Source organism: Gopherus evgoodei, chromosome 14 (genome assembly GCF_007399415.2).
Source record: "Gopherus evgoodei ecotype Sinaloan lineage chromosome 14, rGopEvg1_v1.p, whole genome shotgun sequence".
NCBI classification, from domain to species: Eukaryota; Metazoa; Chordata; order Testudines; family Testudinidae; genus Gopherus; species Gopherus evgoodei.
In genome coordinates this window covers 12,464,307-12,492,162 of record NC_044335.1, presented here as the reverse complement: position 1 = coordinate 12,492,162, position 27,856 = coordinate 12,464,307, and the positions used below count along the sequence as shown (strand labels likewise).

General features: G+C 46.7%; 1 protein-coding gene across 1 annotated transcript; it reads right to left on the bottom strand.

Moving 5' to 3' along the window:
• Positions 1-177: 177 nt before the first annotated feature.
• Positions 178-20,882, bottom strand: ZBP1 (Z-DNA binding protein 1). Its single transcript, XM_030533388.1, has 8 exons — positions 20,824-20,882; positions 8,447-8,674; positions 6,517-6,597; positions 5,691-5,870; positions 4,309-4,482; positions 3,609-3,836; positions 2,635-2,856; positions 178-1,793 (listed from the first exon to the last, which is right to left on the bottom strand). The coding sequence occupies exons 1-8, from the start codon at positions 20,846-20,848 to the stop codon at positions 1,612-1,614; spliced, it is 1,320 nt and encodes a 439-aa protein (XP_030389248.1). The 5' UTR covers positions 20,849-20,882; the 3' UTR covers positions 178-1,611.
• Between the last annotated feature and the right edge of the window lie 6,974 nt (positions 20,883-27,856).

The window sequence follows — 27,856 nt, the reverse complement described above, 5'->3', positions numbered from 1 at the left end:
GGAGAGTGATCAGCTTAAAGTCTGCAGCAGGGAATCCATTTACCTTCAATTTGTCTCTGTGACTACAAATAAAATCATTCAGCCCTTTCAAAAACCCAGCTGCAGCATTAATTTAATTTGTCATATTTATACAATGTGCCCATCACTTGCTTTCTTGTCACATAAACAATCAAAACATTGACAAAAACATTGACAATAATTATCTAAATTAGCATAATGTTGAGAGAGAGAAAAAAACTAAAATAATCCCTCTAGGAAAGACCTGTGATGAAGACGCAGGCCTTGGAAAGTACCTGGGAAGCCAACACAGTGTGGAACTGTTGAGCTGAGGGGAAAGCAAATTCCAGAGTCCCTCATTCTCCTCTAACGATTCCTTGTGTCTGGAGCCCAGCTGTACAATACCCGGTCCATACCACAATGTTAGAAGAGTTTGTAACCAGTTACTGGCATGGTCGTGTCCAAGCACCACGTGATTAATATGGGCAGTATTGGCAACCCCAAGCATTCAGATATTATGAATCAGGCCCCAAAATCATGAGAGCAGTTTAAAAAATCATGAGATTTTAAATATCTACACATTTGGAGGTTCTTTTTATTTGACTTTTTGGTTTCCGAGCCTGGAGATTGTGCTTTGTTCACATTTTCAGCCTTATTTTCTTTTAAGAACAAGCAGAGAGGTTCTGAGTTGTAGGAGCTGGAGCTTTAAGAAAGTCAGTGAACATTGCAAGACTCATGACAACTTAATGAGAGGTGGAAACATTGAACACTGTTAGTAACAGACGCCTGTTAGCTTTTGGCAACCAGGCTAGCTCAGCTGTTCTTGCAATACACACTGGACCCCCTAAATGTGTCTGTGCAGCTGGTTTGAACAGGCCTCCCCTTTCCCAGCTCTGAGGTAGGACATCCCAGTATCCACTGTCCCAAGGACAATTCTCTATTAGGATGGAGAAGTCTCTGTAGGGTGGCTCAGCTTTGGCTCCACAACCTTGGTTCCCACTTTGGGCTGGGTCCCAGAAGAGGTTCAGAATCTTAAACTGACAAGAACAATACGCATTGCATTCTTCCTTCTCACCCCCGCTCCCCACCCTTAGCTCATCTCCTCCAAAAAGGCAGAATTTTAAAACTCTCTCCATCCAATTGAGTCATAGTTCATGCTGGGCCATCGCCTCCAGTTAGCAGCTTGCCTGGGAGCCTACCAGCAGAACGATGGTGCAAACTAGTGGAGAGTTTTACAGCAGCTGCCATTTGAAATTTGTGACTTGCCAGAGCACAAGATTTCCAAGTCCTGGGTGGATTCAAGGTTTATGATGGTGCAAGGGTTCTGAAAGTTCACAGTGAGCATAAAATTGATTCACTCCCTGTTACTTTTCTTTCTCTTGCAGAAGAACTCCCTAAGGAAAGATATAGGGATCCTGTTTGCTTTTCAACACTTTGAGCAGGCAGAGAACAGTGTGTCCTGTTCCATTTACTGTCTGTAAATCACAGAAAATATCTTCCTTCTCCCTGCCAAAAATAATTAGAATTAGCAAGTTTCTTTACCTCTACCTGCTCACATTTGTGAATTTCTGCACGGGCCTCAGAAGCAAGCTCTTCGCTTTCCCCATATATCTATTAAATGTCTTCATCTCCTTCACCACTCTCGGTATCTGCAGTTTCTTCTACATTCATATAGTTGTTGTTCCCAATGATTACATCTTGCAACTTTCCACAAAGGATGGAAATGTCTCTTGACTGATCCAGGCTGCTATCATCACAGGATGTCCGTTCGCTTTGCTCTGATATCAAGTTGGAATCTAGTGGAATTATTAAGCAAGAGGAGAAGTGAGAGAGCATTTAAGTGACTGGAGCAGAGCAGAGCAGAGCTGTGCATGCTATAAATGCAACTGAATTGTGCAATCCTTAAGTTTAAATTAATACATCGTGATTACTGACACTGGTAGCTACCCTTTTCCTCTATCTCTGTATATTTCATTTACAATTTAACAAACATGCATGATAAACGATTAAGATACGAAAATAAGAAATACTGATGTGAAAAAGTACAGCATGCAGCGAAAGAGGAATCAAGGTCCTTGCAAAGTAATTACAGTTTAGAATGATGGGGGAAGAACCCTAATAAATAAAATCAACCCTTGGGGTTGAATTCTCCAGTCCACTAAGGCCACTATGCACTGCATGGTGTAAATCACAGCCACTCCCATCCCTTCGCTGGCTCCCTCGAGGGGACATGTCATAGTATTCGCTACTGGTGTAAGATCACTAAGGGATATTATGCTAGTGATGTAAATTAGGGCTCCCCCTGTGCAAAGTACCAATCTACCCCAGCATTAGGAAGGATGCCAGGATCTGGCCCAAAGGGGGAGGTGGATGGACCCAGTGACAATGATGCTTCTAGAATCTGATCCAAAGCCCATTGAAGCCAATGGAAAGATTCCCATTGACCTAAAGAGGCTTTGGATTGGGCCCATAGTGCAGAATTTTCAGAACCAGCCACCTGCCCAAATTTGGCAAGTATGACCTAGGTGTCAGTCTTCAGGTGTCTGGCACACACCATGGAGCCAGCTCATACACATCAGGCACTGTTTACATGCAAGAGAAGCCTACACGTGTCAACGTGGCATTCACTATCTTCACCTGAAGCATCGTCTTTTTCATTTGTCTCCTCATCTGCGAGGCTGGCAGAACCACATTGCTCATGAACACTCATTTGGTTGTTGTTTCCGATCATGACGTTCTCCATCTCCGACTTGACAATGCTGACGCTTTGCGATGGAGCTCTCCCTTCCCCGGGGAGGGGCGTGTTAACAATTTTCAGTGATGATCCAGGGCTGGCAGAAAGAATGTCACCAAATGGATCTAGAGTTTAAAAAAAAAAAGGGTAGGGAGCATTTATCATAAAAATGAGAGCGTAAGAAATCAGAAAGACAGAATCAGTGAATGTCAAAAAGGTGACACACTCATTTCCCAAGGCTCCGGTGGGACTAAGATTTGCATAATAGTAGCAGAAATCTCAGCATTTCAGCACATTAGTTTGTTGCACAGAAATAAATGGACACAGAGAGGAGGGTACATGGTACAGATCTAAAAAGTTCTTGGCACTTGTGCAGCGTGTTCCATGGAGGAGTTCAAAGCAACATACAAAATATTGGCATCTTCATTTTCCAGATGATGTTAAGCAGTTTGCCATAGGCCACTCTGCAAGTCAGTGGCATAGTCAAGAATACCCAGCTCTCCTACTTGCAGTCCCTCACTCTAACCACTTGGGAATACTTCCCCTTTATCTAGTTGCCTCATCCTACATCCCTCTGAAGTTGGTGGGAATCAGAGGCAGATGACAGGTGCTGAGTCAATAGGACCCATTTTCTGGGATGCACTCTGTCATAAAGTTGGTCCTGCCTAGCTGGGATGCAGGCTTTCTGTGAGGGTGTCCTACCATAAATAGCGGAGCCACATGGAAAGCTTGCACGGTTAAGGAGGTTTTTGTTATAGGAGTGGGTCATAAATATGCGCTAGTCGGATGTCAGAGGAAAGTTTTCCTGCCCCAGTTGTGAAAGAGGACAGATATACATGGACAGGGCCAGAGCACAATAACCACACATTGTACCTACTCTTTTCTGGAGTGCCATATTGGTCCAGATGCTCCTCTTGACTATCAGCGAAGTCCTTCGTAATGATATTCATTTGATTATCATTACCAATGACAGTATTCTTGAGTGTGGACTGAGTGACATCAATTTCCTGACCACCCTGGAGGGTTGCTTTAGCTTCTGCCTCACAGTGCAACACATCAGCATTCTCTGATGCAGCCCTAAGACTTGGAACAGTTGGTCTAGAATCTAAAGCATAAGTGTAAAGGGAAAGAATAATAACTATATTAATAAAATAATAATAGTGAAATTATGTATGGGAGAGTGTCAAAATGAATCATTTTGGCAATCTCATTTTGATAAGGTCTATATTAGGTGTATATTGCAATAGTAATTTTAATATTATGTTATATTTATATATTATATATTTAATACATTTATATTATAGTTTCAGTTATTGACATGAAATGATTTGGTGTTTCCTAATAGAATTTTTTCAGAATTTCTGTTCTGCAGTAACTTAACTTTTAATTCCGTTTGGCACAAAAGCAAATTTCAAAATGCTGGCATATCCTGCAGGACAGAAATTCCATTCTCCAACCAGCTGTAGTAAAATATGAAATCTTTTTTCTATTATTAATTATGACAGCTGTTGTTCACGTCTGTTCTTAAAGAGGATAACCAGGATAGCACCCATAAACCTGTGCAGACAGATGATTACCATCTTTTTTATCCACTAGATTCAGCGAGTTGTAGTTTCCAATTTGAGTAGCTCTGGAATCAGCTATGGAGATGGTGTTTTGCACTCCTCCCTGATAGATAATGTTTGTTGGATTATTCTGAATAAAAACTGGCCCGGCTTCCTTATTTGCTCCAGGATTTGTTAGTTTGTAACCTGGAAAAGAACAAAACAAAAAAAGACACATTAGTCACCAGTACAAAAGACAAACATTTTCCTGGGAGAAAAGCAATTTTTGCCCTGTGACAAAACCCATCCCCTCTCTAGGCTTCAAAGTCTGCACAGCCATTGATAGCCCTGTAATGTGCATCCCATGAGCTCGAGCCTGTAAACCTAGCTCAGAGATGCTCCACAGCGTGCTGCTGGTTCACTGGGTAGATGCACTCCAGCAGAATCCTAGGACCAGGGTCCCATCTGCTTGCTGACCCAAGACAGACTGATTTGTGTGTGGATCAAAGTGGGGCTTGGGCTCAAACCTGAGTCAGAGCCCAGACTTAGCGTGCAGTATAGACATACCTAAGTCTGTGTATTTAGAGGGAGTAAGGGCTGTTTAGGTATCCTGTTTTCACAGTGACACTGACTAGTAGCAGTTATCTCTGTTGTCTCGTTATCTCAGAATGGAGGGTTGTGGCCAGGAAGACGTTAGGAGAAGCTATGGAAGTAAGGAAGCTTGAAGTTACACATCACTTCTGTGCGTGTATGTCGAATGGTGCCAGTGGTGAGGGCTGATCTCAGTCATCCAGCAGTACCCAAAAAAGATGTACAACTAACAACAATGGAAAGGGTGCATATCCCAGGGCAGGATTTGATCTTTAGAAAAGAATGATCGAAATGGGACTGATCAAGCCCAGGGCATAGAAGTAGTGAGATGACATGATTTTAGTCAGAGAATGATAGACAACATCTTTTTTCTTATATATATCAGCGTAGGCAAAACAATAACTTGTGGCTACACAATGCTAATCATTTCCGGAACTCAGAGCCCTTTACAAGGTGGACAAGTGCTCTCCTCATTTTACAGATGGGGAAATGGGAGCACAGGGAAGTTAAATGAACCCCCTTTTCCCTAGGAGGGCATACAGTGAGTAGGGCAGTGTCTGGCTGAATCAAGACTCAAGTCTCCCAGCCCCACGTTCTGAGCAGTTTACCAGAACTTCTGATTAAAGATCGATCAAACTGTGAGCATTAGTGCAGATATGCAAATAGAAGAAAAGCCCACGTTCTCGAAGCCAAAAAGAAGTGGCCTGGGGAAGGACCATTTAGTCGTCTAGCTGAAAGTGTTTACAGCCAAAAAGAAAACAAAGCCACTTTTTGTAACGCTACTCAGAATGCGGTGTTCTGAAAAGTGCAACTCAACACAATACCTGCACCCTGTCCGTAAACCGACCAAAGCTTTGTGTCTTCGTCCTGGCTGAGGACATGTTTTTTCTGCAGCGCGTATAAATCTGCATTGACTTCCTTTCGGGTCTTCTTTCCCATATGTCTGGCAATGGCCAATGCACTGCTAGGTCCATTTTCTAACAGAAACTGGTAAATCTTTTCCTCTGGGAAACAAAAGGTAGGTTTATTGCGTCACAGCCAGAAATGGAAGATAACGCAGCTAAATTTGTATCCTGCGCCCTGGGACCACTGGGCTGATAATCTATGGGCCCAAGGCCACGCATCATCTACCAAATTTCCCTTTGAATCTTACCAAGTTATCAGCTCACATGACTTCCTGGGATTGCTAGTAATGAGTTCTGTGCTATCCAGCTTAGGCCCACCATTACACCCGCTGCAAAGGGAATGGGAAGGAGGTGGAGCCATAGTTCTGTCTCTATACACCAACTACCAGAGCTGGTGGGCTGCATGGAGTAGATAGGACAGTATGCTGTGCCATTTAAAGGAGTGTAGCAGTTCATGTGCTCCCCTGTGCACTAAGGTGCCTGAGGTGGGGCTCTGCCTCCTTGAGACAGAGGGTTTCTGGAGGTGCGCCTGGGATGATGAGGCTTTACTATGGCCTGTGTGCTTTTAGCACAAGGTATTCTTAGCAGGGATATGATTTATGACTCCTAGAACCATGCAAGACTTCTACACATACAATAGTGCAATGCTAGCATTAATAGCATTCTATTGTGGCTGCCAAAAATCATTAAATGTAGATTTCTAAAGTTAGTCTGTTCAGTCTTAGGCGGGTGGCAAATATCTTACGTTTTTCTGACAGTTTGCAGTCATCTTTCACAGGAGTCACAGCATTCGCAGGCTGGCGCAGTGGGACTAGGGTGGTGTCATCTACAACAGAGATGTCATTGTCAGGCACTGTAATTTGGGGGGGGCTGAATTTGTGAAAAGTTCTGCTACTTAGCTAGGAAGAGAGACTGATTCCTCATTTTCCTTTCTTGTACCAATCTCCTAAGCCAGACTCCCAGGGGAGCAGACATTCTTGCTGCATACCCTCAGTACTGATCTTCACCCACCTCCAGAGAATGTGGGGCTTTAGAAGAGCTAGGATATTGGCAGGTGGCTGGTTTGTTTCATAGCTTTGAGTTGATCAGGGAGAGGGAAGGGCACTTCTCTGCCTTTATGTAGAGTTTGTCCTCTCTCTCTAGTTTTCTTAAAACTATCCCCAGTGCCGCCCAGAGGATTCAGGAGGCCTGAGGTCTTCGGCAGCGGGGGGTCTCTGCCGTCAAATTGCCACCAAAGACCCGGCACTTTGGTAGCAGGTCCCGGGGCGGAAGGACACCCCGCCACTGAATTGCCACTGAAGACCTGGAGCGGAGGAGGCTTCGGGGCCCCGTGCCCCGTGAGAGTTTTCTGGGGCTGCCAGAGCAAGTGAAGGGCCCCGCTCCGGGGCCCCGAAAAACTCTCGTGGGGGCCCCATCAGGGCCCGGGGCAAATTGCCCCTCTTGCCCCCACCCTCTGGGCAGCCCTGACTATCCCAGCCAAAGATCCCTGGCTAATAAAGGGCCCCATGAAGAGGAAGGGACACTGGATCAAAGCCCATGGGGGGTTCATGCAGAGATTTTCATTGTGAGGTTCAGGGAGTGATTCACCCTCCTGTGGAAGAAGTTGGGGATCCCATGAGATCCACAGGATCATTCTTCTGCAGAAGCTGTACTTACAGGGCCTATGCCTTCCAGAGGCCTCCTGGAGGGATGAAGGTCTCCAGTGCAAAGGGTGTGGAAGTGCCACGTTCCCCTGCCTGGGAACCTGGTTCCTCACCACAGTCCTGTGAAGCTGGAGACATGGAGAGGCTTTTACAGGATGGGTAGATTATTCTGTAGAGGATTAACTATCCCCTTTCCTGGGTGCAGACCCCCTGCATCTGAGCAAGGAGAGGAGCCTAACACTCAAAAGAATGGCCCTACTGGGTCAGACCAAAGGTCCATCTAGCCCTTATCCTGTCTTCTGACAGTGGCCAATGTCAGGTGCCCCAGAGGGAATAAACAGAACAGGTAATCATCAAGTATCAGAGGGGTAGCCATGTTAGTCTGGATCTGTAAAAAGCAACAAGGAGTCCTGTGGCACCTTATAGACTAACAGACGTATTGGAGTATAAGCTTTCGTGGATGAATTTCGTGGGTCAGACGAAGTGGGTATTCACCCACAAAAGCTTACGCTCCAATACGTCTGTTAGTCTATAAGGTGCCACAGGACTCTTTGTAGGAAATCATCAAGTGATCTGTCCCTTGTTGCTCATTCCCAGCTTGTGGCAAAAGATATTTAAAAAATATTTCTGAAGAGCCAACCTTTGTCTGCTTCTGGAATGCACCAAGATTGCAGGTATTACAAAAAAGTGTCCTAGGGCAGGGTACCCTCAGAGAACACTACATGGGGTTAATCTGCCTTCCCTATCTACCACCCTGGACAAGGTTCAGTGCAAAAACTGCCTAGGAATGAATGCACCTTCTGCTTTAGTCAAGTTTCAGTTCTGTACAAAAGAGAAAAACACAGCCGACTGACTTGCAACTCAGTGTACTGAGTAAAAATGGACTCAAAGTAATTGGGGTCAAAGGCTCATGAATCTCCGAAGCAGTTAGGCAGCAATGTAGTTACAGACTTGAAAACAAACTCTGCTCCCAAATGCCCTCAGCATCAGAGGTTGCAGACATAGTTTTAAAAGGGTTTTCAAAACATTTACCGATTTTCAACTCGGCGGTTTTCTGATGACATTCCACCTCTGCATCCGCATGGACAACCCATTTGTTATCGTCACTCTGCTTCTCAACCTTTCCCTCCTTACACAGCTTGTACAGCACTTTGTTGGCTTCCTGTTTTGTAACTGAACATGCACAGGCAATCTCATAGGCCTTCTTTGGAGTGGCAGCTGTCCTTAAGTGGTCAAAGATGAGTTGCTCCACTTGCGAAGCTAAATGTAAGCACAAAAAGCCATCTACAGACAATTCTAAGCAATTCAGACAATACCCCCACCTCTTTTTTTTTTTTTTGGCAACCAGACTTTACTTGCATGCCCCTGATCTTCAGTCTGAATTTTGTGTTTATAACTTTGGATATAATATTCATGCAATAATGATCACAGAAGCCAAATGGGGAAGTGTGACCAGACACAAACAGTGGAGGCATGGAATGAATTGAAATTACAGGCTGGCGTGGCTTTGCACTGCAGTTGTCCATCATATAAACAGGTGCAGTTATATATTTAGGCTTTAATGAATACATATTTACCCACCCAAAATGACATCCTCAGAGCAGTCACTGTTATTGGCTTAAGGACTTATTTTAAAAAGTAATACTCACATTATTTTCCCATACTGGACTGATGAATACAAGAGGGTAATTTCTGTCCCCCAACTTACAGGCTAATTTAGATGCCACTTCACAAGCCTAGAAGCACTGATTAAGTCTGGGAGGAATGTGAGGATCTAGCTTCTGAAGGCCACAAATAGACAATTTAAAAGAGACGCCATTTGGAAAAATGCTGCCCATATCCAGGGTTGAAGTCAGAGGCACTGGTCCTGCATTCACCTAAGCATTAACTTCCCCTCCTCACAAACCCAAAAAGAGCCCCCTGTCTCTGAGGCATAACTAAAATTCCCAGTGACTTCCCCTTCCTTCAGGTCATGTGGTTTCAGGAGTGGTAGGTTAGTACCCCATCTCTGAAGAGGCAGGGTACATCTCTGCATCTCTGGGTATTCTTGTGAGAGGCAGCAGTCCCTTCTGTAACTGCTTCATCCAGAGTAAGAACTGAAGAGATGTTAGGGTGAATGGGCTAAATTGGCCTGTGAGTTGGGGGACAGAAATTACCCTCTTGTATTCATCACCACTGAGTCTTATCCTTTCCCTGCCACAAGGGATGCTACATATTATGTGCTGCCAGCAGTCAGGCAAAAAGAATCAGCAGGGTGGTGCAAGGTCTCCTGCTTGCTAAGAGACTGATCTTGTACCACTGAAGTGAGGGGCGTTTTGTCACAGCTTTCAATGGCCTTTGGATCAAAGCCTCTCATGGGTTCAGTGTGACGTCCACTATAAGGATCTCAGTCCCAAGGATCCTGGTTGCACCCAAATGCTGCATGTTTTACTCATGGTCTTCTATCTCCACCAGTGCCTGTCATGAGATATTTTTTATTTCTTTTCATGAAGACCAGGAAAGAAGGGGAGTAAGGTGGAGCACTGAAACTAACAAAGAACAGAAAAAGCATCTCTGACTGGAAATACATTGGCACATCTAACCAAAAACCACTTTTATTTCCCCCAAAATGCTACAGCTGCGAAACATGGTTTGCCCTTGCATAGAAACTAATTTAATCAGGAAATAGGAAATCCAAGGCAAGAGGCTTAGCTGTCATTTTACAAAAACAATTAAATGCATGAAATGTATAAGACGGTTACTCACCTTTGTAACTGTTGTTCTTCGAGATGTGTTGCTCATATCCATTCCAGTTAGGTGTACGCGCCGCGCGTGCACATTCGTCGGAAAACTTTTACCCTAGCAACTCAGTGGGCCGGCAGGTCGCCCCCTAGAGTGGCGCCACCATGGCGCTCCATATATACTCCTGCCGGCCCACCCGCTCCTCAGTTCCTTCTTGCCGGCTACTCCGACAGTGGGGAAGGAGGGCGGGTGCGGAATGGATATGAGCAACACATCTCGAAGAACAACAGTTACAAAGGTGAGTAACCGTCTTTTCTTCTTCGAGTGATTGCTCATATCCATTCCAGTTAGGTGAATCCCAAGCCTTACAAAGGCGGTGGGGTCGGAGTGAAATGTGGCAGAATAAAACTGCCGAGCCAGAGGCTACAGCCTCTCTTGAACCAGGCATACTGCGAAGCAAAGGTAAGGACCGAGGACCAATGGAGCTTCGCGACAGGTCTCGTGGGTAGAAACACGAGCCAGCAAGGCGGCAGATGAAGCCTGAGCCCTGGTAGAATGCACGGTGATGTGGCTTGGGGAAACATGAGCCAAATCATAACAAGTGGGGATGTCCGCCATCACCCAAGATGAGATCCTCTGAGAGGAAAACAAGCAAGCCCTCCCTTTGGCCCGCTACCGGGGCAGAGCTGGGGCACCTTAGGAAATGATTCTGTCAGCACAACATAATGCGAGCACTCCACAGATGTCCAAGGAGTGCAACGGTTATGCCCATTGCGTTGAGCTGTGGGTAACATGAAAGGCCAAAACACCTTAGGGAGGAAAGCCGGGTGCGGTCATAACTGCACCTTGTCTTTGTGGAACCTTCGTAAGAGCTCTGATCTCAGAGACCCGTCTGGCCAAGACTAGGTTGAGGCCTCAGGGCGGGGCTGGGCGGCGCACCCGAGGGTGCAAGCGCTCCAAGCCCTTGAGGGACCTCGAACCCATAGTGGGACACTGAACGTCCATCTTAGCCTGCTGGAAGGTAGGGATGGCTGCTGAGAGTATCCTCAGCGATGATACCGCCAGATCCTGCCGCTGAAGGCCAGAGGCAGGCCAAATAGAGGGGATCGAGACCTCAGCAGGAGCAAGATCGAGCGTACTGCAGCTGTAAAGGAAACGCTTCCACCTGGCTCGGTACGTTGACCAGGCGGAAGGCTGCCTGTCACCCCGACTCAGGTACGTGAGGCGAAGAGGCTGCAGGTCCAAGTGACGAAGCCTGTCATTGCCCTGAGTGATGCGGTCTGGGCTGACAGGCCGAGCAACGTGGTATGTCAGTGCTGCCTGGACCACTCTGGAGTGATCATGATGATGATGCACGCTCCGCCCCTGCGGAATTTGAGCAGGACGTAACGAACCAGTGGGAACAGCGGGAAGGCATAATGCAGTTGGCCGTTCCACGGCATCAGGAATGCGACCAAGATCGATTCCGAGGAGAGACCTTGGAAGGAGCAGAACACCTGGCATTTCCTGCACTCGCGGTGAGCGAACAGGTCTGTGTGAGGAACCATTTCCACTTCCGGAAAGCGGGACGCCTCACATGGGGCAGAGTGATGACCCGTAAGACAGGAAAGACCTGCTGAGTCAAAGAGATAAGAAGTTCCGAACGCCCGGGAGAAAGGACGTCGCCAGCTCCATCGAGTGGGCCATGCAAAAGACCCGGAAATGGATGGCCTCCTGACAAAAAAGGGGGGAGGACTATGTCCCCCCTGAATGCTTATGAAGCACCTGGCCATTGTGTTGGCTGTAAACACCGAGATACAACGGCCTCGCAGCTGCCGATGGAACCCCTGGCATGCCAGGCGGACTACTCTCATTTTTGGGGCATTAATGAGGAATGCCAGCTCCCTAGAAGACCGAAGGCCTTAAGCTCGGAGGTGACCATGAGCACTCGAGCAGAGAGATGATGCGTCCGCCGTCAGGGGCAGTGAGGGCTGGGGCGATTGAAACCGCATCCTGTCCACACCAAGGAGGGAGTTAGCCACCACTCTAGGGAGCCTAAGGCGTTCGAGGGAACGGTGACTACCATGACCATTGGCTCCCTGTCCAAGCGGTACGCCGAGGTGGGCCGGACTTGGAGAGGACGGAGGCGGAGCTTGGCGCGTTTGGTTACAAACTTGCGGGCAACCATGGACCCAGGAGACTGAGACAAGAACGAGCTGAGGTCGTTGGGAAAGCCTTCAGACCTCAGATGATTGATGCCATCGCCTAAAACCGCAGTTGCGATAAGCAGGCTCCGGCTAGGTAGGAGACCAAGATAGCCCCTAGGAAGCCCAACCTCTGCGTGGGAACCAGAGCGGATTGCTCTATTAGTAATCATCAGGCCTTGATCTGTGAATAAGACCGTGACGATGCCCACGGGCTGAGTGGTTTGTGTGTCAGAGTCTCCTCGGATAAGCGAATCGTCCCAATACGGAAAAACGCATATCCGACATAGCTACGGTAGGCGGCGACTATGGCCGTAAACCGGGAGTATTCACCGCTGGCTATAAAGCGGAGGCATCTCCCATGCGGAGGGAAGATGGCATTGCAAAAGTACGCGTCCTTCCTATCCAGGGCGGCATAGTAGCCCCCCGGAGGCAAGGATGGAATAATGGTTCCCAGGGATACCATGCAGAACTTCAACCTTATCCCAAACCGGTTGAGTCCATGCGGGACCAGGGAGGTCTGACCTGTGGTCGAGTGGGGGACTAGGGCATAACGGGAGTAAAACCCCTAGCCCCTTTCGTCCGCTGAAGGGGGACAGGGCTGGAGCAATTTTAAGGTGGTACCTATGCTCCATCGTGCGCAGGACCCAGCGATCTAAAAGTAACTGGGGCCATGCCAGGAGAAAGCGGGATCAGAATCCCGTCCTGCGACTGGTACACCGCCCTCCGGCGAACCTCGGAAGGTCCGTCTTTGGTCCCAGTGGTAATTGCGAGGGACCTTGACTTTGGCTTTTTAGGGGGCCTGACGTTTGTCTGCGACCACCTTGGCCTTGCCGTTTTCCAGAGTTCTGCCTCTGGCTAGGCACAGAGTATGGCGGCTGGGGCCATAAAGGCCTGCGTTTGGTCGCAGGCGTATACATGCTGAGACGCATTAGGACCCTATTGTCCAGCAGGCTTCGCAGTCTGGGGCTGTCTCTGCCGCGAAGATGCCTTTACCAACAAAGGGTAAATTCTTTCCCCCGTCTTCCAAGACGGCAGCGAACTCCAGGTGGGAGGTTCGAGGGAGAAACTCCTCCACCCAGGTGCTATAATTATCGCAGCTAAGCAAGGCTTGTTGCTTTGCTACCCAGAGGTGCAGGGCCCCTGCAGAGTACACCTTGCATTCGCCAAGGCTCTTTCCGCTTCGGGGCTGGCGCCCGCTGGCCATGATATCAGGATCGTGGTCCTGAGCATAAAATCCGCGCATATGGGGTGACACGGATGCGTGTCCGGACGGCCATGGAGGTACTAAAAGAGGGCACGGGCCGAGTCCCTGACTCACTCGGACCTTGCCCAACTCGGCACCGGGGACCGGCATCGGGAGGCGTATCGGTACCTGGAACGAGATCCAGACCCGCAACCAGAACGGTGTCGGGAGGTCGACCGAGATCTCGAGGCTCGGAGAAGAGCTACAGGAGTCAAGGTACCTGCCCCGGTGCCAGATGTCGGAACGGTGCCGATAGCGGGTCGGCGAACGGGATACCGACCGGTGCAGTGAGTGTGACCAGTACCGAGGAAAACAGTACCGGGACTGCCAGTGGTGTCCGGCGTGCCGACAGGACTTGGAGCGTCTGCGGGACCGTGATCATAGACGGTGCCGCTCTGCTGTACTGACAGGGGACAGTCCCTTGAAGAGACTGTATTACCCGTACCGGCGGTGCCCGGGTCAGGCAGCACTGACTCCGTCATGGCACTGAGAGCCCTCGCCGTTGGTAACATCTCCGGCGCGCAGGGAACAGCAGGCTCAACCACAGTGCGTACTGGGGAGCTGTCAGGCACCGGATTCGACGGCCCTCGTGGGGCCGGGATCCATGGTACCGAGGTCATCAGAGCTTCGGTAGGTGCCGGTGCCGGGAGAACCGAGTTAGATAAGCCGTCTGGCTGGGGTGCCGTCAGCACTGAAGCAGCGGGAGTAATACGCTCAACCACGGCGCGTGCCGGGGAGCCGTCGGGCACCGGATTCTACGGCCCTTGCGGGACCGGGATCGACGGTGCCGACGTCATCGGTGCCGCAGCAGGTGTCGGTGCCGGGCGATCCGACTTAGACTAGCCCTCTGGCCGCGGTGCCGTGGGCACGGAAGCAGCCGGAGAATTAGCTCGACCACGGCGCGTGCCGGGGAGCCGTCAGGCACCGGATACTATGGCCCTTGCGGGACCGGGATCGACGGTGCCGACGTCATCGGTGCCGCAGCAGGTGTCGGTGCCGGGCGATCCGACGTAGACGAGCTCTCTGGCTGCGGTGCCGTTGGCACGGAAGCAGCCGGAGCAATACGCTCAACCACGGCGCGTGCCGGGGAGCCGTCAGGCACCGGATTCTACGGCCCGTGTGGGACCGGGATCGACGGTGCCGACGCCATCGGTGCCGCAGCAGGTGTCGGTGCCGGGCGATCCGACGTAGACGAGCCCTCTGGCTGCGGTGCCGTTGGCACGGAAGCAGCCGGAGCAATACGCTCAACCACGGCGCGTGCCGGGGAGCCGTCAGGCACCGGATTCTACGGCCCGTGTGGGACCGGGATCGACGGTGCCGACGCATCGGTGCCGCAGCAGGTGTCGGTGCCGGGCGATCCGACGTAGACGAGCCCTCTGGCTGCGGTGCCGCTGGCACGGAAGCAGCAGGAGCAATACGCTCAACCACGGTGCGTGCCGGGGAGCCGTCAGGCACCGGATTCTACGGCCCTTATGGGACCGGGATCGACGGTGACGACGTCATCGGTGCCGTAGTAGGTGTCAGCGCCGGGCGATCCGACTAGACGAGCTCTCTGGCTGCGGTGCCGCTGGCACGGAAGCAGCAGGAGCAATACGCTCAACCACGGCGCGTGCCGGGGAGCCGTCAGGCACCGGATTCTACGGCCCTCGTGGGACCGGGATCGACGGTGCCGACGTCGTCGGCGCCGGGCGAGCCATCTTAGACGAGCTGTCTAGCTGTGGTGCAGCTGGCACAGAAGCAGCAGGAGCAGTAAGCTCTACCACGGCGCGAGCCGGGGAGCTGCCAGGCACCGGATTCCCTGGTCCTGGGGGACTGGAATCGACGGAGCCGAAGTCATCGGTGCCTCTGCAGGCCGGATAACGCAACTGAGGAGAGCTCTCTGGCTGCGATGCAGGTGGCACGGAAGTAGCGGGAGCAGGGGGCTCAACCACGGCGCGTGCCGGGGAGCCGCCAGGCACCAGCAGGAATCGTAGACTCTCTCGACCTCGGAACGGTGCCGAGTCGACATCGGTGCCGGCGACGGTCGGTGCCGGAAGGCCTTGGTGGTACCGGCGGGGTCCGGTGCCGAGGAGGCGCTTCTGCCCGCCGCTTGAACATCGCTCCGCGCCCAAGGTGGAGGGCAAGTGAAAGTCCCGCACCTTTTTGTTCTCGGCTTAAAAGCCTTGCAAATGGGGCACTTATCTGTCAAGTGTGATTCTTCAAACAGGAGTCATGTAGATCTCTCTTCGGCCGCGGCTTCTGGCAAGCCGGGCCCCTTTTGAAAACCCGGTGAGCCATGCATGGCTCCGGCACTGGGCTCATGGAAGGGGCTACTTCCTGAACCCCGCTAACTAAACTAACCATGTTAGCAAGGAAAACACGTATAACCATACAAATATATATATAAAAGTGTTATAACTGCATAATTATATACGAGAAAACGAGTAGCTAGGGAAGTGGAGGTCAGCTAAGCCGCGCTCCACTGTTCCAACGACCGACACGGGCGGTAAGAAGGAACTGAGGAGCGGGTGGGCCGGCAGGAGTATATATGGAGCGCCATGGTGGCGCCACTCTAGGGGGCGACCTGCCGGCCCACTGAGTTGCTAGGGTAAAAGTTTTCCGACGAATGTGCACGCGCGGTGCGTACACCTAACTGGAATGGATATGAGCAATCACTCGAAGAAGAACCTAATGATATTATTAAAGAGAAATTCCAATCATCCATTAGCAGCGGCTTTAATTATTGCAAGCACATTACAGTCAATATCATTAAAATGAGGAAATCATTTGCTATGCAGACTTTAAAAAAATAAAATAAACACAGATTTGCTCCTCCAGAGAAACTCCAAGAAGCTACTTTTGAATGCAACCTTGATTACATTTGTTTATTGAAGCTGATAGTAAGAGAGACTGCAGACACTGCTCAAAAGTGACAGCATCATTGTAAAAAATTCAAAGGCTGAGTGAAGCAGTCCTGTGCCATTCTTATATATTTATGAATGTGTTTAGGAAGCTGCAGATAGTCAGCTCTGACTAATACTTAAACTAATACTTTAACACTAAACTGACAATGGGCTGTTGACATGCATATACGGACAGCAGAGTTTCAGCACTGAAATTAAATAGTCATGAATGGAAAAAACCTGAGCCGGGTATATCGATGAGCTAGCAAATGAGTAAAGGCCTTTCTGACTCCTGCTCTTTGAGGTTCTGATACAACTCCCATCAAAGTCTATGGAAGTACTTGTATGGACTTCAGTAGAGGACAATTCAAGACCTGAAGTTATGGCTTGGAAAGGCCGTCATCTTCCATTGATTTCAGCACCACTCAAGATTGGATCCTAGAGAATGGGCTTTCAGCCACAGAGAAACTATCCCAAACCGTCTTCCTAATGCAGGCCAAATCCTATGCTCTGATATTCATGCATGAAACTCACATGGATATCTGAAGACAAAATTTGACCCTCTAGTGAAGGATATGACTTGGCAAAATGTCTAGAGTGAGGAATTATACCCTTTCCACTGCATTTCACATCTCCAGCTGCTTTTATTTTTTGAATTTCAGTGTCATTCATAGCACGTTTTGTGAATTTTCCCAGCCATATTGTAAAGTTTTCACTGTATGTATAGTTAAATTCAGCTAATTTTGGTGAGAGTTGCCTCCTTAGATATGAGAAGCACTGCTTCCTAAGTTGCATTGCCAAGTGCCATTTGGTTTGCACTTCTCCCAAATCCTTTGAAGAGCCAGACCTTTCAGGAAAGATGTTCTGTACCTGGGCCTGACCTGAAACCCATTGAAATCAATAGATATCAACCCTGTATGAGCCAGTGCTGTATGCATGTTTAGGCAAATTTATGAAAACGAAGAATAGCTAACAGTGACTACAGCCAGGAGATATGCCCCACGCAGTCCTGCCCATGTATGTTGAGTGTGAGTTTCAGCAGCACTGCTGTTTCAGTCCTGGCTTCTGTTACTCAAGATGGACCAGTTGTAGAGTTGGTTTTTTTGGTCAATAAACCACAATTAGTTATGTTGAACTCCTGGGCTTTTGCACACCTCAACAGCTAAAGTAATTTACCTTCAGATATCTGAAAAAATGCACCAGTGGCCCAAGAGTACTTTGTACTTGTAATAAATAAAGCCACATAAATATGCTTAAAATGACAAAATACGGTTAGGAAATTTTACAATGGGCGTTGAAATCTGAATAAATGAGACGTAAGGTACTTACAGGGCTTTCTTTTACCCTATCAAGGCAATTGAGATCAGCTGAATATCCTGAGATCTGCTCTGAATCAGGGCAAGGCCTCATTTGTAGACCACCCTTCACGAGTGGGAAACCAGTTTATGTTTTTCAAATTCTGACTCTTACTTTTATGTGCTGCCACCTCTCAAATTGCTTTGCAGTGATGGTGCTTTATGGATTAAATAACTCAAAAAAACCCCAGAAAAAATAGTTCAGAAAGAAAGAGCAAGAACTGTGTGGAGTTTCTTTTTCAAGTCGTGTTTTGTTTAGCTTTTGCAGAAGGAAGAACCATCAATGAGCTGTTAAAAGGGTCCTTGGATGTTGCTCAAAACATCTTTACAAATTGGGATTGTCACTGGAATTACTGATTGATCTCAAGGATCTGAAGACATCATAAATACCTACTCTGTGAGAAAGTCATCAATAAAGATCTCAGTCAGGGGACATCTATTCAGAGCCCTGAGCAAACTATTATACACTATAGGCTGCTTGTAGTGGCATTTTAAATCCAAATTCAGCTGCACAGCACATTTAAAAAATACATCCCAGCTAAAAATTTAGCTCCTGCAAATGCCCATGCAGCTATTCAATGATAACTGTGTGAGAACAAGCAAATGCATTGGCTGAGTAATTGTGTGATACCTGTTGAAAGAAGAGGATTTGCAATTATCCATGGGTGATTTTCTACACATACATGTCCCTTTATATCATAAAATCAATTACAGACAGTCATTTGTTTCTGAACACATTGGCTGGAAAGAACTATTAGTTCAGAGACATTAATTTCTGGACAAATGTTTACAATTAAAATGTAATTTTGATTCCATTCAATTCCTGTATCACCACATTGCATCTCAGCCAATTCTGGAGAATAAATTAATGACTTCAGAAGATACAGTTCAGGCTGAAGCATGATGGGAAATGACTCCCAGATGATTTGCTTTATGAGGTTTCGCCATGACCAATAGGGACGACTTGTCAGATTAATCCTGCCAACCCGAACCTTTGTTCCTCTTGAGAGTCAAGCTCTAATGAAATCTTTTCCAGAGATTCAGAAATGTTTGGACTTGGGAAAAGGACCGAGAAAAGGACCAGGGAAAACATCACAGGGAAGCTACGTCATTCCCATCTCTGCAAGCAGTAAAGGTTCAGAGAACTCAAATAAACCTTTCAGAAGGATGTGAACTACTGGGAGCTCCTACAGATGGCAGGCAAATGCTAACCCTTCTCCACTCTAAGGTTTTAGAAGAAAAGTGAAAATGAAAGCATGTATGTTCCCTCTTTTATCTCCCTTCCCCACCTCACCGCCACGTTCTCCAAACAGCTATACAAAGTCAAAGCAGTTTCTCAGTTTACCCTGTAACCAAGATCAAAATGTGACCCAGTCACTGGCTTGATTGCTAAGCATTACCACGGGAAATTCTAATCTAATGGACAATGCAAAGAGGGGTGAGGAAAGACACAAAGAAAGAGAAGAGAAGAGAGTAAACACACATTCCGTGATTGGAAAGATGGTCAACCTTTCCAGTCAAGACGAAAAGAAAGGGGAAAAGAGGACTGAATTTTCCTTACCTCGCTGCAAATAAGACCCCATCTACATTGGTCTTACAACCATGTAATGTGGTTCACGTCCAGTTTGGAAGTGGGCAAAGCTGGTGTCTGATCTTGAAAGGTGCTGAGCCCTAGAGAGCACCTCTACTCCCATTCTGCTAAGTGAGAACTCAGTGTACCCAGGATTGGGCCCAGAGTAGAACAGTGCTGCATGTTTAGAAGGTTCACTATTGCTATGTTGACAAAGCATTAATAATTAGAGGCAAGCTCCCTCTCTCACCTCTTATCTAGTCAGGACAAGCCCAGTCTGGCTCTACAAGTTGATCTCTTCCACGTACGAATGCAGAGCAGTAAAACAGCCTGGGAAAGCTGGTGCTCTCGTTGTTGCCAGGTGCTAGCTGTGAGGGCTCTCATCAAACCAATTGTTTTTTGTGGCCATTTAATTGTTTTCTTTAATTATTATTTATTATTATTTGTCCATAAAGATTTAGTAGCTCAGCCACCAAAGCTAGCTCAGTGAACAAGTTTACACCTAATTAAAACTGAATGGCACAGCCACCCAGAGCCTCAGGCAGTGCACAACTGGTGGCTCTTGGACCGGGAGATCCTCTGGCTAAGGCTATGCTGCAGTACCATGGGCCACAAGTGTGGATTACATACAACTAACCATATGGGAGTGATTCTCATGGGCATACCGTTTTCCAGCTTGGGGGGGCTGAACCTGAAAACAACTAATGGACTCAGATGAAGAAATTGCCAGATCTGACTCACTCTTTTAACCCTTCAGTCCCTTCCTGTCAGATGTCTTCATGATAACTGCTTCATAGCTTGCTCCTCCCACCTGCCAGCTTTGGGGTGGGTAGGGGTCAGTAGGGAAACCCATTTCTCCCCCAGTTCTCATGGCTAGGATAGTCAAAAATGTCCCATCAAAGCTTGTTTTCCTATGGAAAACTGGGGGTTTGGCTGAAAGTCTCTGCTATCATTGGTAATATTAATTTTTCCCAAAACTTTAGCCTGTAAAACAGGAAATTTTCTGCTTTCATTTTAGGGGTGGGGGTGGAGGGTGGGACTGGACAGTTTGGGGCTGAAAATATATGGTTTTCAGAAACTGAAAACCAAAAAGGTTTTGGCTTTCAAAATTTTCTGCTGAAAATAATCTTGTTTTGGTTGAAAGTTTTCCACAGAAAGACATTCCATTTTCTGGCCAGCTCTATTCATGGCATTTGCAGGGACATTTCCGATCACTCTTCCAAGGCAGAAGATTGATGACAAGACAAGGACACAACCCATAATTTCGATTGTGAAGCCCCCTTCCCCTACCTTCCTGTTGCTGGGACACATAATGCCACTCGTATCACACCAGTTACACCTATGTGCTGAACATCAGCAGTAATAAAAAGAGCAAGGAGTATAAATGGGCCCCTAGAAAAGTCAGCCAATTGTTCACTAAAAACTTAGCATGTCTTTAAAAGGAAATCTTACCTGCACTAGGTGGTGCGTTTGCCATTTATCCGAGTCCCAAAGCAGATTGAGAGTCAATTACAGAACTTGCCAGAAAACAACTGACTCCAATGTATGAACATGTATCAGCGAGCACCAAATATCCAGTCAGAACTAAAAGAAAAGAATAACTTGGGGCTGGGTTTCTGACAAAGGACACACAACTATGTGGTGAAGCTGGAAGTGGAAAGTGAAACTTACATATCTCGTAAACTGAAATCGCAGCGGGCTGACAAGACAGAGTCCACTGTACAAATGTTTGTCTGGGGAATAAAGCGTTACACATGACTCAGACAGTTCTTGGCCATTTTAATTTGCAGCAGGTTTAATATACATCACTAAGCAAGAGCAGGGAACTTCCTGATAGAAGCAGTGAGGATATTAATAGAAAATCAGGAGGTCTGAATAGGTATTCCACTCCCCACAGCTTATCTTTACGTGTTCCCTTCTTTTACGTAAGTGTCCTTCGCTCAGTGTCATCCATTTAGGCACATCTCAGACTTGCTGATCTCAAAGATCCTTCATTGAAATCTCTCTGAACTTCAGGGAGCAGAGTCACATGGATCTGCATCCTCATACTTTCATAAAGGACAACATGCTGTGTACTCTGTTGCATTAGGATCCATTGTGTATGAGCCATTCTTTGTGTTTCTTTTTGCAGAGATCATTATTCTTTTTTAAATAAAAGTTTCTCTTCCACTTCCAAAGCTCTTGGTCATGTCAAAATTCTGAACAACAAGGCCTAACTATTTATACACTGTATGCATGCCATTGTGTGCATGCAGGAACAGCAATTGTGTGCACAGTTTCACTAGTTATTTATGCAAATAGTTGATATGAGGCTTTTGTATGCACAGTTACTGCAGCTGTGGTAACTACAATTGCAAATAATGCATGCAAAACTCTGGGTCTGGGAGAGTTACAAATAAGGAATAAGCTCTGATGACCCTAGTGTTACCAATTCTCAATTTGCAATGGGAAATCTTGCAATATTTAATGTTTCATGTTTTTTTTCTTAAAGTGCCAGCTTCCAAAGTCAAGTGATTACAGGAAAATCTCAGCTTTCATTAAAAAAAAAGGAAAAAAAAAGATTCAAGTTTCTAATTCTCATGGTAACAGAAGAAAAACTTGAAAAGCCTCCAAGACAGGAAGGCAAATAAAAATAACTCCACATTATTATTTTTAAAGAGTCCATATATTTTTTAAGCTAATCTCATGATATTGGGGGGCCTGACTCCTGATTTTTGAACATTTTGGTTTGGTTATGCAGTGAATCCTAGAGCTACACCCTCCTGTCACACACTGTGAGATGATCAGCTGTGGGTGGAGCAAAGAATGAGTAACTCCGTTCAAACCACCTTGTAAATCTGTAAATGGTAAACGAAACTTACATTTTTCTCTGAAAACAAAACCAATGAAAAACTCTGGCTGTCATGGAGACAGCAGCTCTCAAATAAGAAAAATCAGACAAGGGAAACGAGCTACATGTCCTTATTTTTAAATATTTTTGTGTATTTAAACATTTTTAAATTCATTTTCTTTGCTCCATGTTTATCATGGCTTCATGTTAACATGTAATCTTTGGGTGGGCTAGTGTTTACTTCACTGCCTTTCTCCAGTGCCTAAAAAAATCCAACACCCATAGAAAAGCAACTGGAGACCCAGAGTTACGTCACTGAGGATTTTCAGCAAGAATTACACGGAGTCAACCTGCCCGTAATCAAGATCAAAAGAATAAAAGGAATGAACTTAATTCTTAAACGCTAACTTTATAAAATCTTATGATAAAGAAAATTAAATAATAATAACAAGTTAATTTTTATAAGATAACGTGACTATTGTGGAAGCCACATACATGATCTTTACAGTTACACATGAACATAAAAAAAAATTAATCTAAACATGTCAGTCCCCACACAAACACAGTGAGAAGAAAATCCCAAAACATTAGACTGAATTCACCTGAGTCTCAGAGTCTTTGGACACCAAATCTATATAGTCTGCTGAGTCAAAAGCAACATTCTCCCTCCATTTGCATGTAGAAATTTTCAGTTGGAATCCATGCAGACTCTTCCTCTTCTGAAACGAATCAGTTAAACAATTAACCAACCACTTAGTTAAGCATATAGATTTTTAAAAAGCCCTGTTACAAGACAAATACAAAACTGAGAACAGCAAAATAAATGACTTTTTCCCCATCATCACATTTAAATAAGAGAAAAGTTGGTGACTAATACTAGCTGAGACAATTTAACTAAAACAAACAACATTCGGAGTATACAATTAGAATAAAAAATTGTCTTCCCTTTCAATTTCCCCTTTCTATAATTAACATCGCCAGAGCTTCCCTGTTGGAGGGTTAACAATATCACGAACCATAACTATTTCAGAGTTAAGGACAACAGCCTGCTTTCTGCTCCTGGGCTCAGCTTCTCCCAACCCACACGGGGCATATGGCCTTTCGTAATGCAGCCGCCTTGACTATTTGCCCTCATGGAGTCTGAGTCCAGCAACAGGGAACCTACTGAGCATACCCAAAACTACCACATCCAATTCCAGAAACTCCTGTGTGTGGAGAGGTAATTGTGCATCTACCTAGCAGCAATGACCCAGACATAATTCATTCCTACCCATCCACCCGCAATAGATTTCTTAAAGAGACATCTCCCTGTTAGGCACGTGGATTACAAACGCACACAGTGAAAATCTGTCTAAGGTGGTTGTAAGTCAGGAGGACTGATGGTGATTCATTGTTGCATCCATTGCCTAAATGCCATCACTTTGAAATATTACAGTGGTCTTTCCAATGACTCTGGACCGCCTCCCGCAGAGTGTAACACACAAGTGGATACAACTAAGAACATATTGGCATCATTCTCAGTTATCTCTCATTAGAGGGGACATGCCCCAGTTTAGCACCCAATTTACCTTTCCCGTTCTCCCCTATACAGCTTTGAAGTTCTAGCTTTTATAATTGTAGACGATCTGTAGAGGAGATGTTGGATCGTGAAGCAGATTCTAGCTATTAGTTGAGATTTTCCAAGCTGTCAAAGGGAGTTGGATGCCTAATTCCTATTTGTTTTAATGGGAAACGAGGATCAAACCCTCCAGGTAGCTTTGAAAGATCCCACTCACTGCTCTTGATGTTAAAATAATTAGCACCATGTTCCGTATAGGTCCTTATAATGTGCTCATTGTTGAAGTATTTGATCACCTCCTGGTAGCGCTTTAGCATTGTGACGAACATCTCTCACATGCTGGGTTCTCCCATCTTCCCCTAGGAGTGGGCAGTGCAGCGTTTTGGTAGGGTTTTGTTTACACACACACACACACACACACACACACACACACACACACACACACACACACACACACACACACACACACACACACACACCCCTTTATGCTTATGTTACAGAAGGCCAGGTCAAAGAAATGCATCATGCACTTGACCTGGAAGTTTAGGGCTAATTCATTTAATTTTAAGTGTCCTGAACCCTTTTTTCCCTTGTGGCCCTAATCTGGAGCCATTGGCTCCCAGATTCCTCCCATATTTGGACCTCAGGAATGCTAGCTGCCTGCACCACAGCTGTGGTTTCAATGGAGTTATAAGATCACCCCTCCTTTTCCTCTACAAACCTCTCTTTATGGCCTTCCGACACTGCCAGGGTTCTACTAGCAATGGCATGGCAGGGGGTGCTGTACCTGAACTGACCGGCAGCAGGCGAGGTGCCAAGAAACCTAGACCAAAAAGAGAGGGTGAGAGACGCTGGGGAAAGGCAGTGACCAGAGATGGAGGGAGAAAGAAGTGAACTCTTCTGAACCATGCTTTGGTATCAGTTTCAGAGTAAACTAGTGAGAGGTGTTAGCTTATCAGTGGCGTCAGCTCTCACGCTTTGCTTGCCATTCTCATGATATTTGGTGTTTTTCTTAAAGCCTCAGTTGCTGAGGTCAAGGGAATCCCAGCTCTTATTTAAAAAAGACAGGACATTTCCAGCCCTCGTGGTTGCAGAGAAAAGCTCAGGACCATGAAGCAGGTGCACTGTAAAGGTTCAGAAACCAAAAAGCAAATAAAAAGCAACCCTAAACGATTAATATAAAAAAATCATTATTTTCTGTCAATCTCATGATTTTTGTGGGGCCTAACTCATGGTGTTTGACCTCTTGGGACGGACAATACTGGTCAGCTGATGCGTTTCTTTACTCCGGGCACCCTGTAAAGCATGAAGGGACTCCTCAGTCAGTCAGTCTTTCCTGCCCAACTCCCGGCTGACCTCGCCTTTTCCTCCCTCGGAGAGGTCTGATACTCTTGGTTACATAGACCCCAAATCAGCACCTGGCCAGGAGCTCTGGGCCATATCGCACCCTCCACCCAGAGGACAAGATACTTGAAATGGGAAACTATGTCAGGATTCCTCCATGGAGACTCATTTTGCCACATCCCTCAGATTAAGTAGCAGGGCTCAGACTCAGACATTACAAATACCATCACGGGGAGTGGGGGGGAGAGAGGGAGCACAGCTCCAGGTAGGAGGGAATGAAGGGAGAATAGTGCAAAAGATTATTTACATTTGCCATCTATACCCTAACTCCACTGAGCCTGCATTGGTAAAAAGGAAGAGGGATCGGAGTGGTGCAAAGCCAGTTCTACCTGCACATTTCATTTCTTTAGAGCGGTTTGTTTTGGTACCTTGACACGTAGTTCTCCTCCTGCTTATTAGCAACACACACCACCACTAAGATTGCCCACCCCTGCCCTTCAGCACTACACTCTTAATCAAATCCCATTCAACAGAGCCAAGCTGATCTAATTGTTCAACATCCAGGTTCTCTGTATTTGCGAGGGACAAATACTCCAAGGAGGCACTTTTTGACTGGCCTTCAAAATCCACCATTAGATGCTGTGATTGTGATTTACGGCTTCTGCTAACAATCAATCTCAAGCCAACATGTGTATTCAAATGAGGAGCTTGAACTACAGAGGGAAAAAATATGAATAGCCACTGAGAGCTGACAAATAATTAATCCTGACTGATAGTCAATGCTCCCCCAGATTTCTGCTTTTCAGAATCCACTCTGACCGCTGCAGGTTGAATGTTTAAAGCTACTTCACCTTCCCACAGTCTGGTGCCATTGGTTTATTTAGTTAGGGTTGTAAATTTCATTAGTGTGTCTTTTAATCTTCTCTGACAATATGCTTTCAACAGGCTGAAAAACCCAAACCACTTGTCAGTCCATTTTCCCTGTTGTTCGTCAAGACTGAGCCAGATGAAGCCCTGAGGCAGGCACTGTGCGGTCTCTGCCTGCAGTGATCCTAACCCGTGCAGTGACCCAAACAGGTCTCACCCCCTAATTAGGACAGGAGGGAGCATCTCACTGCCAGGACATGGTGCTAGTTATTCATGGGGCGCATCCTTCTTTCTGAGCCAGTTCTGAACTAAAGCATCAGCATGACTGTACATGGAACTGACTGAGTTCTGACCATGTGGGGTCATTAAAGATCCTGAAGCACATTAGGGGGCTTTGTTCTTGTGCACCCTACAAGAACACTCAGACTGACCCTGACAAACCCCTCAAATAAGACAGGCATAGCAGGCTGCCATTCCACAGCTTCTACCTTGTTCTTCCAGAGCCCACAGCATCCCCAGATAAGTGAAAGGCACATCTGGTCCGTTCTTGAGACATTTGCAGATCAGCTGAAATAAAAGTTACTACATATCTGTGAAACTTCCTGGAGCCCCAGGGCTGTGAGACAGCTCCCTACCACCTGCCCTTAGCATCAGAAAGCCTTGGCTGTGCCTGCCAAGGGTTAAATCCCCACCTCCACCTGCCACGGGCATCACAAGTGCACCTTATCTAGGCCTTTCAGGCCCCACAGTCACTCTGTAGGCTAGCAATCAGCACACTGCAACCTTCAAGCCCTCCGAGCATCTCTCTGGGATTTCCAGCCCCTGTTCCACTGGACACTCTCCGTATTCACAGATTCACTGCTTCCAAAGAAGCAGGACAACACAGTTTACCAGTTCCACCTTGGAGCACCAGTCTGCTGAACACACAGCACTGAGATATGTTTATAGTGAAACCCATTGTATGTTTATTGAACAAAGAACAGAGATTCAAATAGTTGAAGTAGTAGTACTGGAAATAAATGGTTACCTATAAAATAAAATCATAACACACATTGTAGAAGCTAGACTTAATAACAAGAGACTCATGTCTGGTAGAATATTGCTCACTCAAAATCTTTGCTGCTTTTTACAGCCAGGCTGGCCAGGACCCTCCTTTCATGAGACAAGCACACTGTCAGTTTGCCTCCTAAGTGAAGGATTCAGTGTGTTGCTTTGCGCTGTAAGACATACCTGAACGATCCTTTGTCTTTATTCATAAATGGGACACACACACACCCCACTGCATTTCTTCCTGTAGATTTACTCTCTTATAGATTTTGCAATCTCTCAGTCCACACCTGACTCAGTATGCAAACAGGCACACATTGTGAGGCATATAACACAAAAATGGCAGGACAGAGAGATAGGTGTCTATCTCCTGCCTGAAGGAAGATTTACGAGGTACCTTACCTCCTGGTGACCTGCCTTAACTCCAAGATCTTAAGAAAATAATTTTCACTGTAGATATATAGCTCTTAAATATTATCCACACATACTGTTTGCAATGATTATGATGACCAGTGGGTGACTGGCTCTTGGTAGAGACCTCACATGCCACCCTTCAGTGAACTATTAGACAGATATCCAACCCAGGGGATCCCTATAAAATCCCATACAACTCTTGTATCTTCTGCCAGTTGGCATCAAGGTTCCATAGATCACAACATCTCATTCAACTTCAGGGGCACCCGGAGGGAAAGGGGGGACACTGCATTTGTTCTGCTTCTGTGTTACTATTTTTTGCTTACAGGGCTATGCACTTGGACCTCACATTGCTTGATGTGTATGGGTTGGGTGGCACAGAAGAAATGGAAATGAAAAGGAATTCTTTGGTAAATTGTTACCTA